The sequence below is a fragment of the Diaporthe batatas genome (assembly GCF_019321695.1).
Source record: "Diaporthe batatas strain CRI 302-4 chromosome Unknown Contig00003, whole genome shotgun sequence".
Classification (NCBI taxonomy): domain Eukaryota; kingdom Fungi; phylum Ascomycota; class Sordariomycetes; order Diaporthales; family Diaporthaceae; genus Diaporthe; species Diaporthe batatas.
The window spans coordinates 7,318,435-7,330,644 of record NW_025408550.1 but is presented as its reverse complement, the minus strand read 5'-3'; the positions used below and the strand labels follow the sequence as shown (position 1 = coordinate 7,330,644).

General features: G+C 45.5%; 1 protein-coding gene across 1 annotated transcript; it reads left to right on the top strand.

Moving 5' to 3' along the window:
- Positions 1 to 1,491: 1,491 nt before the first annotated feature.
- On the top strand, positions 1,492 to 10,024 carry KVR01_003189 (uncharacterized protein; the record flags this gene model as incomplete). The annotated part of the gene is made up of 12 exons (XM_044794485.1): positions 1,492 to 1,679; positions 1,787 to 1,916; positions 2,124 to 2,144; positions 2,199 to 2,258; positions 2,315 to 2,430; positions 2,491 to 2,920; positions 2,970 to 3,069; positions 3,164 to 3,461; positions 3,575 to 3,590; positions 3,727 to 4,967; positions 5,072 to 8,503; positions 8,558 to 10,024. 12 exons carry the CDS (start codon positions 1,492 to 1,494, stop codon positions 9,864 to 9,866), a joined length of 7,341 nt encoding a protein of 2,446 aa, XP_044648204.1. The 3' UTR covers positions 9,867 to 10,024.
- Between the last annotated feature and the right edge of the window lie 2,186 nt (positions 10,025 to 12,210).

Here is a 12,210-nt window from a genome sequence, read left to right as displayed (position 1 = left end):
ACAGCAGCATTGCGCAATGCCCAACGGTCGTCTCCGAGGTGCTGACCTCCAGCTGAAACAAGACTGCATGACTGTTGGCGACCCGAGACTATCTCTGCGGTCTGGCAGTCGCATTTTCACGACGTTTACACAGTACTCAGAGGAGGAATTGCGGCTCCGAGCATAGGCAGCCCGCCATGCACGCGTAGGAAGTTCCCTGCGTCCAACACCCTGTCAAGGGCGTGGTTTCCGGATGGAGCTCATCAGCAGCGGGTCATCCCTGTGAAGGCGGCGGTTGGGGCTGACTGTCGATGCTGCAGAAAGCCCCCTCCATGTCCCAGGCATGATCACATGGGCTTGGCCGCACAGTCTTGTGGACTTACAAGCTCGCTCTGCTTCCAGTTGCGCCCCGGTCAACGGCTGCTCACTGCTACGTGTGTATTGGGCTGAAAGGAATCGCATGGCTGCTGCAAGCTGAGTGACTGGCTCGCCGAGCTGGTATCCTCGTGGTATGGGCTGTCGTCGCACTCGGCCTTGCGAACTGGTCAGTACAGCCCTACAGCGGGCCGGTCTAACCAGTCGAGACCCTACCACCGGCTGCCACATGCACGGCCTTCGCCTACGCTGCCGATAACCGCTTGGTTTCGGCCTCCAGCGTCGGTCTGCGTCTTGGAAAGGTTCGTCTGGATCCCACCGGGATACACGGCTACCCTGCCTACCGCGCAGCGCCTCCTCCTGCCAATATCAGCGACACAGATATCATCAGTCTCGACTGCACTTGAGCAGATGTTCATGGCGGCCAGATGCCTGGGGGCGGGGGTCACCAAGGTCTGTTAGTAAACCTGTCGTTTCCGTTTCAATGTACCGGAAGTTACTGTCGTTCTCACTTGCATCACCCGTAGAGGGTATCACATCGCTTGTCTACAGGTTTCTGCGTATCATACCATTTTTGAAAGGCTTTTTAACTGGGATACAACATGTTGGTCGCAGTGGCCAACAAGTACATGAAGCGAGATTGAGGCGCATGGAACAGGTCAGATTACACCTCTCGCATGCCCAGACTTATCATGGGGCCAACGAGTGTTGTCTCCCGCCAGGGCCACAGTCGATATACATGCGGATGACAGCAGAGCCCTAGAGCGACCATCTCCACCAGCTTCTCAGCTTGGTCCCTGAAACTCGAATTTGGCTGCCTGCTGCGTCTCCTCACAACCTCTCAGTTACTTTTGGTATTTCACAGCCGCAGAATGGCACGCTAGACCCTTAGGCCCATGATTCAGCCTCCCACTTGGCTGACAGTCAGATCGCTGACCCCCCAGGGTTGCCAAACCATGCCTGTGGAAATGCGTATATATCTCGGTCCGGCATGAATTGGGATGGCAGGTGGACTCTTGGCTCTAAGTTTGCGTGCGTCTGTCTGTTTTCCTTCTCTTCACTGTACCCGCCCCTCGTCTCGTCTCCTTCACGGGAATCATCCTCGTTGCCCATTTGGGGCACCTGTCGTTTACTGCCATGATTCTCATCTATATCGTACTTGTAGGCCCGGTAGCCCAGGCTCTTCGCTATGACCCAGCTTATGCTGAGTACAACCTGAACACAAACCAGCAAGCACTCAGTCCCTTGGACTATTCCGGCGAACGAAAAGGTCATGCTTATCATCCATCACCGGATGATTGGAGGTTCCCTTTCTACACTGTCATGTAAGCATCACTCTCCAGCTGTCACAGATCCCTTATCTTGAAATGTCTTGAAATGTTCTCGAATGCAACACCTCGGAATCTGTGGCAGAATTAACGTCACCCTTTAGGCTCGATAAGTGGGTGAATGGTGATCCCTCCAACGATAACGCCAATGGCACCCTTTTTGAGCAAGATGTGTGGAGCACGCAGCTCAGGCATGGTGGCGATATTCAAGGCTTGGTCGACTCCTTGGACTACGTAAGTAGATTGATGCATACGTTTGTCGACCCGTTAAAGAATGAGCCTCTTCCAGCTATAGCCCATGACCCACAGAACGTTTCATGATACTGGCTTCTTGAGCAGGCTGTGGCGTTGTGTTGGCACCCCCATTCCAAACACCCAGCCCGCAAATCATGTCGGCTTCTCCCTACTAGGTCATTTGATAGCTAACTCTGAATGCTACAGATCCAGGGTATGGGCATCAAGGTACGTTATATCTGTTGTTGAATGTGCTCATCTTAGGTATTAATTCATGTTCAGGGAATCTACGTTGCCGGCTCGCCTTTTATAAATCAGCCATGGGGTGCGGATGCATATTCGGTCCGTACTTGTATCATGTCAAAACTGTGGCTGTACGGTTTCTAATTTCTTCCCAGCCCCTTGATCTGACCCTTCTCGATGCCCACTTTGGCAATATCTCATTATGGCAAGAAGCGATACAGGAAATACACGCGAGAGGGATGTACGTAATTATGGATAACACAATGGCTACGTGAGTGATTGAATCCTCAAAAGGCGATTTTCAGTGACTGAGACTTGTCTCGCGTCTCAGATTAGGGGATCTCATCGGTTTTGAAGGCCACCTCAATGATTCTGCCCCTTTCAAGACAGATGAATACAAGGTCTTGTACAAGAGCGAGAGACAGTATCACGACTTTGCATTCGGCAACGACTACAACGACACATGCCAATACCCTCGTTTCTGGAATGAGACTGGATTTCCCATCGATGACTTCGAACGCGAAAAATTCAAGGGCTGTTTCTCCTCTGACTTCGACCAGTATGGTGATACGGAGGCCTTCGGTGTCCATCCGGACTACCAACGTCAGATCACGAAGTTTGCCTCAGTTCAGGACCGCCTGAGGGACTGGGTACCTTCCGTCCGCCATCGCCTCGAGAACTTTTCCTGCTTGGTCATCACGATGCTTGACATCGATGGTTTCCGATTCGATAAAGCTGCTCAGGTGACGGTCGATGCCCAGGTTAGTCATCTATTGTTAAAAAAATCCGAAGTATCTAATAAACTTTCAGGGCAACTTCTCTGCAGCAATGCGTGATTGTGCAGCCAAAGTTGGCAAGAAAAACTTCTTCCTTCCCGGAGAGCTCACACCCGGCAATACTCTCAGCTCCAGTAGGTCCCATTCTTCTCCTGCCGTGGCACGATCCCCCCTCCCCCACCCACCCACCCACCTCAAGCCTCATGGCAGTTCACTGAAATGTACAAGTCTACTATGGTCGGGGACGGCAGCCTGATCAACGGCCCGAAGGGCTTCCGGCAGCTATGAATTTGACCGGCAAGCAGAGCGAGGACAAGTTTTTCCTCCGCGTAAAAGGCCAAAACGCTCTCGACTCGGCCGCATTTCATTACTCTGTGTACCACTACCTCACAAGATTTCTCGGAATGAGTGGTAATCTGGAGGCTGGCTACGATCTCCCCCTCGACTGGGTCAACGCTACGAACCAGATGATTCTCACGAATGATTTGGTCAACCCAAACACTGGCAAATTTGATCCGAGACATATGTGAGCATCACTTTTCATCTTTCACGGATGCCCGTCTTTCATGTTTTGAAATGTCTAGAATACAACACTTCAGGATCCGTAGGACCTCAGGATATCTAGGCTAACTTCACCAGGTATGGGGTAACCAATGTTAGTATCCATTACCCCCACGGGAATACGCCTTTCACCAAAAGCAACTTGTACCGTCACTTTCATCAACTTCTAAAATCGAATCCCCTGCCCTCAGTACGCAATCGTGTGCCAACATGCTAACGTGCTTTTACAGCAAGATAATTTTCGCTGGCCAGCAATTACCCAAGGGGTTGAGAGGGAGCTGTTGGGGTTTTTCATCACGACATTGTTCTTGCCCGGAATCCCCTTGATCTACTACGGTCAGGAGCAGAGCCTCTACGTCATGGACAACACCGCAGACAACTATATATTTGGGCGTCAACCAATGAGTCCTGCACCCGCCTGTAAGCATGATTTCTCACGTGTTACGGATCACTATCTTTCCTGTTTTGGAATTCCGGAATACAACACTTTGGGATCCGTAGCAGGACTAACGTCACCAACAGGGAAGATGCACGGCTGCTACAATCTAGGCAGCTCACAGTACATTGACTGGCCTTTAGACCAAGGGCGAAGGGGTTGCGAAGATGAAGGAGTCCCACGCGATCACCGCGATCCCAGTCATCCGACAAGAAACATACTGAAAGCCATGTATACCATGCGAGAGAATTATAAAACTCTCTCAGAAGGATGGCTGGTGCAGCAGCTTTCGAATCAGACTGACTTGACTATACTTCATGGGAGCACGACACCTACTGAACGAGGTATCTGGAGCGTTGCTCGAGCATTTTTTCCGACCGTTCAAGGGCAGTTTGCTTCTGAACCAGTATGGTTTGTTTACCATAACCGCGACACGGAGGAAAAGTACACTTTTGACTGCAGCAAGAACGAGACAGCGTTCTTCTCGCCCTTCGATGCCAATGCCAAACTGAAGAATTTGTTTTATCCCTACGATGAGATCGAGATCGAGAAATCCCCCAAGTCCTTTGGATTTGATGGCTCTGAGAAGCTGAGCGGATGCTTGCCCGAGATCACGATGGCTCCATTCGAATACCGAGCTTACGTGAAGAAGACTGACTGGAAAGAGGCGCCTCCAATGATCACAAAGTTCACGCCAGGCCATGATGTGTCTATTGATCTTTCAGGTTCCCAGGGGACCTTGGATATCAGCTTCTCTTTCTCACGGGAAATGGACTGTGACGGGGTGACGGAGTCCATCACCCTTTCCTCGCTCACAGAGAGGGATGAGAGAGATGCTGGGATCGATACCGGCTCTATCAAATGCACCACGCTTTCTGACGATGAAAAGCCACCCTTTGTTGGCGCAATTGGGTCGAAATGGCGTTGGTCTGCGACGCTTTTGAACATTCAGGAGGGTGTTCACTCGATCATCGTCAAGGATGCTGCAACGAGAGACGGCAAGGACAGCACAAACTCTACTGACAAATTCCTACTGTAAGTATCATTTTCTCCATTCTGCGGGACCCTGTCGTCCATTTTTTGCAACATTCTACCATGTAATGCTGCAGGCTCCATAGCAGGTGGCTAACATATGACAGCCGTGTGGGCTCGGTCGAGAATCCCGTCGCATGGCCAATGACAGCGAACTACTCGACCTCGCTGTTTACCAAGTCTGGCAACGACTTCTTCGTAAACCACAACGCGGCAGGCGCGTCTTCGTGGCGGTACTCGACAAACTGGGGCTCGTCTTGGAGCGACTGGCAGCCTTACGTAGGCGGCAGGCAACAGATTGAGAAGCTTCCCTGGAAAGGGACGCCCGCTCAAGCTTGGAAAAATGAGCATGTGATAGTGCAGTATCACTCTTCGCCTTTGGGATCGAGCAGCATCATTCAACAAGGTGACGTCGCCCCAGTCTCGAGTGGCCGCCTGGCCCGCAGAGATTCTACCACATACCGAAGTCGCTTCCCTCACATGTTCGTGATGGGTGATTTCAATCAATTTGGTTTCGATGCAGGTATTCACAACAAGATGTCGGTCGACGGCAATGGCAACTGGCAATTGCACTTTATGGACGAATGGCCCTCACACATCCAACTTAACGTCTGGGGTATAAACCCTGACGGCAAACCGGACCAGACTTATATTCTCGGCGATGTGGACAACGACGGTATTGCAGACCGGTTGAGCCCGACCTCCTTGACACCCAATTTCTTCAATATCTCTTCGCCCCCACCGGGCTCAGCACTCAGCTACAGGCTGCGCCTCAACGACAATACCCTGAGGTTTGTTATGGAGCCTCAAGGAAGCCGGTGGCTTCAAATTGTCCTGCTCATACTCCTCGCGGTGCTCCCCGTTCTAGGTGGCCTCTTTGCCATTTGGATATTCATGGGATCCTTTTACAAGGTCAAAGTGAACAAGATCGGCTTCAAGCGCCGCAACAGGTCGGCATTTGACAGGGCTGCAGACCGACTGTCGATTCTATCCTTTGAGGACTTCCGCAAGCCTCCTGACAGCAACAGCATGGAGATGAGTGATGTTGGGGCTGATGCCCTGGCCAAGAGGCGCACCGTCCTCATTGCGACGATGGAGTATAACATCGACGATTGGAACATCAAAATCAAGATCGGCGGCCTCGGCGTGATGGCTCAGCTGATGGGCAAAGCACTCGAGCACCAAGATTTGATATGGGTAGTCCCTTGTGTCTCCGGGATTGAATACCCAATGGATCAAAGAGCCGACAGCTTCTTTCCTGTAATAATGGGTAAAGAATTTGAGGTGGAGGTTCAGTACCACAAGGTTAACAACATTACCTATGTGCTGCTGGATGCGCCCATCTTTCGAAAGCAGTCTAAAGCTGACCCATACCCGCCTAGAATGGATGATATGGAATCCGCCATCTACTACAGCGCATGGAATTACTGTATTGCTCAAACAATGAAACGGTTTCCGGTCGACCTCTACCATATAAACGATTACCATGGAGCTGCAGCCCCTCTTTACCTCCTGCCTGAGCGGACCATTCCGTGTGCTTTAAGCCTTCACAATGCTGAATTTCAGGGACTCTGGCCTATGCGATCTGCGGAGGAAAGCAAGGAAGTATGCTCGGTTTTCAACCTCGACCCTGAGATCGTCAAAAAGTACGTGCAGTTTGGATCAGTCTTCAACCTGCTTCACGCCGGAGCCTCTTATCTCCGGGTACATCAGAGAGGATTCGGTGCTGTTGGCGTCTCGAAGAAGTATGGTGACCGGTCGTACGCACGATATCCCATCTTTTGGGGTTTGTCCAAAATTGGCCAATTACCAAATCCTGACCCTACCGACATGGAAGATTGGGATAGAAACGAGATGAGCAACACGGCGAAGCCAATGGTGGATGACGAGTCGGAGTCTAAACGCGGCGCACTCCGCAAGCAGGCTCAGGAGTGGGCTGGTCTCGAGGTTGATCCGACGGCCGAGCTTTTTGTCTTCGTTGGGCGATGGAGTCTGCAGAAAGGTGTGGACCTTATTGCAGACATCTTCCCGTCCATTCTCGAGAGATACCCCAAGACCCAGTTAATCTGCGTTGGGCCCGTCATCGATCTCTATGGAAAGTTTGCAGCCCTCAAGTTGGCCAAGCTCATGGAGAAATACCCAAAAAGAGTCTACAGCAAGCCGGAGTTCACATCGCTACCTCCTTACATCTTCAGTGGAGCAGAATTTGCCCTTATACCTTCTCGGGATGAGCCGTTCGGGCTTGTAGCCGTTGAATTCGGTCGAAAGGGGGCCCTCGGAGTTGGCGCTCGTGTGGGTGGTCTCGGGCAAATGCCTGGATTTTGGTATACTATCGAGTCGACGGCTCCTCGCCACCTGCTCCGTCAATTCCGCGGAGCCATCGTGTCGGCTCTGGAGTGTCAAACGAGGGACCGCGTCCAGATGAGAGCATGGGCTGCCCAGCAGCGTTTTCCCGTGCGGCAGTGGCTGGAGGACCTTGAGAAGCTCCAGTCCGAGGCCATCCGTCTGCATAACAAGGAGGCCCGCAAGAGTAAGCGGGTGACAAGCGGACCGCTGCTTACCGTTCCTTCCAACATCAACTTGGAAGCCGCCAACGACAGGCTGCTCGAGGATACTGAGCCGACACCCCCCCGGTCGGCCTTTGTGTCCAGATCTGTCAGCCCTCGCGGATCACGAGCCTCAAGCCTTTCCCTCCCTTATTTTGCCACTCGGGCTGAATCGGTCGGGCAGGCACCATCGACAATTGGTCGTGATAACCGATCACGCTCACCGTCACAGCCTCCCCTTCCTCCAGCACAGGTCAATGAGTCCGAATCAGACGCGCCTAGCCTTCTCCCCCCGCCGAATCACTTCTACGCGTTTGGAGGCCCCAGCAACCACTCGTCGTCCGACAGCCTAGCTACCATGACCGCGGCAGTCAATAGAGCTGGAGATAATAATCCTCGGCAGAACGCATACAGAGACCTCGTTGGAGAAGGCCCGTACCGCGATGCACCCCGCGAAAGTGTCGATACTTTTGCATTCCGCATGATGGCACCTGACAGTAGCACTGCGTCCCAAATTGTTGCTAACCCTATCAATTCGAATGTTGACCGCGGCTTCACAAGCCAACGCAACAGCTCACGGCTGTCAGTTGTTGAAGTTGTGGGAGAGAGGACTGATTACAAGCTGCAGAAGGTCGATCCCTTCTTTAACGACAACACGGGAGAATACTACCGCGATTTTGAGAACAAGCTCGCCGGTCTCAGTGTCAAAAACAGCGAGAACGAGCTCTGTATTGAAGAATACCTTACGAAGTCCGAGAGGGAATGGTTCAGGAGGTTTAAAGATGCGAAGCTTGGGCGTTCTCGGAGCCCCAGTGCTAGCCCCTTGCCCAGCCCCTTTCCCACGTCTCGCAACTCCCGGTCAGTGAGCTATAACAGTATCGCACCCAGCGATGAAGACGACGGCGACGAACTCGACACTAGGATCTCGGATCCCGATCGCGATGACGAGTTTCTCTTGGGTACCGGTTACAAACCACCCAAAGGCGTCAAGAAGTAAGTGACAACATGGACTTGTGGCGAGAAGCAATCCCGTTAACATGCCGTCAGACTCCTTCAGATCCGTCTTGGTGACTGGCCAGTCTACTCTTTCCTCCTCGCACTTGGTCAGATCCTCTCGGCGAACAGCTACCAAATCGTCCTTCTAACGGGCGAGGTCAGCCAGACTGCTACCAAACTGTACACAGTAGCAGGGGTATATGGCATATGCTCTTGCCTCTGTTGGTTATTTTACCGTCGCTTTCACTCACTTTACATCTTGTGTGTTCCTTGGTTCTTTTACGGGCTCGCCTTTATCCTCGTCGGCATTTCTCCTTTCGTTGCCGCAGACAGCGGACGCGATATCGTTCAGTCGCTGGCAACGTGCGTCTACGCTGCTGGTGCTTCGACAGGCAGTATCTTCTTTGCTGTCAATTTTGGCGATGAGGGCGGCTCACCGATTAGTACTTGGATTTTCCGCGCGTGTATAATCCAGGGCATTCAGCAGCTCTATATCGTCGCGCTGTGGTACTGGGCGTCGGTGCTCAACGGCCAGGATGGCGACGGGCCCACCAGCGGCAGCATCGCCAGTAGCTCTGTCCCAATCCTCCTCGTCATTGCCGCACCTATAGCAATCCTCATGTGGCTCGTCGGGATCACCCTTTACGTAGGGCTGCCGGACTACTACCGCCAGTCCCCGGACTATATCCCCAGTTTCTACAAGTCCCTGATGCGACGACATGTCGTTCCTTGGTTCTTCCTCGCGGTGGTGGTGCAGAACTACTGGCTGAGTGCGCCTTATGGTCGGAACTGGCAGTTCCTCTTCTCTTCAAAGTACCTACCGGGTTGGTCGGCCGTACTTCTCGCCATCGGCTTCTTCGTGATCGTGTGGGCGCTTTTACTATGGATATTCTCCAAGTTCAGTCTGAGCCACCCCTGGATCGTACCAATGTTCTCAGTTGGGCTAGGCGCGCCAAGATGGGCACAGATGCTCTGGGGTACGTCAGGCGTTGGGCTCTTCCTCCCCTGGATTGGCAGCGCGGTAGCCTCGGCGGTCGTCTCCAGGATCTTGTGGCTCTGGCTTGGTGTGTTGGATACCATTCAGGGCGTTGGTGTGGGCATGGTGCTGCTTCTGACGCTAACCAGGCAACACGTTGCCGCTACACTTGTCGGTGCTCAGATCCTTGGAAGCATCGCTACCATTTTGGCAAGGGCAACGGCGCCCAACAAGATTGGCCCGGGGGACGTATTCCCCGATTTTTCCGAGGGCATTATGCCAGGGATCGGCAGAGCGTGGTTCTGGGTTGCTTTGGGCATGCAACTGATCATTCCATTTGGATATTTCAAGTTCTTCCGTAAGGAGCAAGTGGCTAAGCCATAGTGAGGCAGCAAAGGTTTGCTTTGTTATCTTCTTGCTAGACTGGACAAAAAGGGGACTAGAGTATTGTTAGATATTGTTTAGATGTTATCTATTCTACATAGCTGCGGCGTTTATAGTCTCTCTTACCTCCTTCACAATAGCCAGAGGGATTTAAAGAGCTCCTCTTAAGTATTTACTACTTAACTATAATGTTTATTATTAAATTCTCTTATATAATATTATTAATATAAATTAATTATATTTTTAAAGTTAAATATTAAATTAAAATAAATAATTAAAATTATAAAAATATATTTAAAATTTAATTTAATAAATTTATTATATATAATATTTATAACCCTCCTTAATATAAAACTAAAAACCTATAATTATAATTTTCTAACTAATTTTTATTTAATTAGTTTCTTTTATTATAACTTAATTTAGTTTCTAACTTAATTTAAATCTTCTTTTAAACTATATAAATACTTTTATTTCTATAAATATAAATATTAAATTAAAACCCTTAAACTTAAGTTTAAAATTCTTATAAATCTTAATTTCCTTTAAATTAAACTTATAATTTTTTAACTTCTCTAAAAATATATTTACTATCTTAAATATTAATAACTTTTCTTTAAAATAAAGGTCTATTTTTATATAATTATAAACTTAATTATTAATAGCTATTTCTTCTTCTATTTATAGTAGAGCTATTAAAACTATAAACCTAAATATTATATATAATAATAGAGTATAGTTACCTTACCTAAAGGTTATCTCTTAGTTTAACTAAGTGACTACTTTTAAGTAGTTTTACTTATAATATAGCGGAGCTAATAGATAGGTATTTACTTAAGCTAGAACCCTAGTTAGGGGGATAGTAGCTTTATCTTCACCTATTTTAACTAACTTACCTAAGTTATATAGTGAATTTAACACTGATATATAGTGCTTACTAGTGTTAAACTAGCCTATAGTTCGTAATAACTTCAACCTTTAATAGACTAATAGCATTAATTTAAACTAATATAACTTAATATACTAATATAAAAAGGTATCTTTTAATAATAGATAGTATTATAAATAATTATAAAGTTATTATAAAAAGTCTTATATAATAAACTTAATTAAACTAATTTTTAAAAATATATTATATTTTATCCTTTTAAAACTTTAACTATTTATTTTTAACTTAATAGTAAAATTAAAAAATATAAATAGTTTATATAATATTTATAATTATTTTATATTACTTTATTTAATATAATAAAACTTAATTTTTAATATTAAATAAAAGTATTTAATAAATAAATTATAAATTAATATTATTATATTCTTTATTTAAAGTTTATTAAATTTTATTAAAATTATTAAATAAAAATAACTTTAAAATAATATATTTTTAATTTATAAAATAAATTACTTATTATTAAATTAATATTTTAAATTATAAAAATCTTAAAAGAATTTATTTAAAAGTAAATACTTTAATTTAATTAAGCTTTTAAATAATTTTATTTTATAAATAAAATTCTATATTTTAATATATTAAATCTTTTAAATTAAAATTTTTAAATATAAATATTTAAATATATATTTTTAAATTAATTATTAAAATAATTAAATTTAATTATTATTATTAAATTAAATTATTTAAAAATTAATATAATAATTAATATAATAATTAATATAATAATTAATATAATAATTAATATAATAATTAATATAATAATTAATATAATAATTAATATAATAATTAATTACTTTTAATAATTTATAAGTTTATATTATTTTAATATTAATTTTAATATTAATAAATTAAAAATATTTAATAAATTAAAATTATTATTATTATTATTATTATAATAATAATAATAATAATTTAAATTTAAAGTTTATTTTATAAATAAATATTAATAAATTATTTTTATAATGTAAATTAAAATATAATTTAAAAAATTAATTATATTATAATATTTAAATATATTATTAAAATTATTAAAAAATAAATAAATAAAAAATATTTATATTAAATTAAAACTTAAAATAATATAAAAAAATAATTTATTAATTATTAATAAATATTAAATTAAAAAACTATTTAATAATTATTTAATACTTTTTCTTATCTAATAATAAGTAGGTTTGGCTTCGTACTATGCTACTTTAGCATGTGCTATCTTTAATGCCCGCCGGCAGTAGTCAGCCTAAAGGGTTCTCAACCAAGTGGGGAAATGGATCTAACATGTAAGACTATTGGCTAGAAGTGTCCAGGTCTAGCCGCTTGTGGCATCTGTCTGTGACCATATGATAAGCTCCCCACACCTGCGCCGTAAGTGTCTCAGGGCTGCCCCAGGTCATC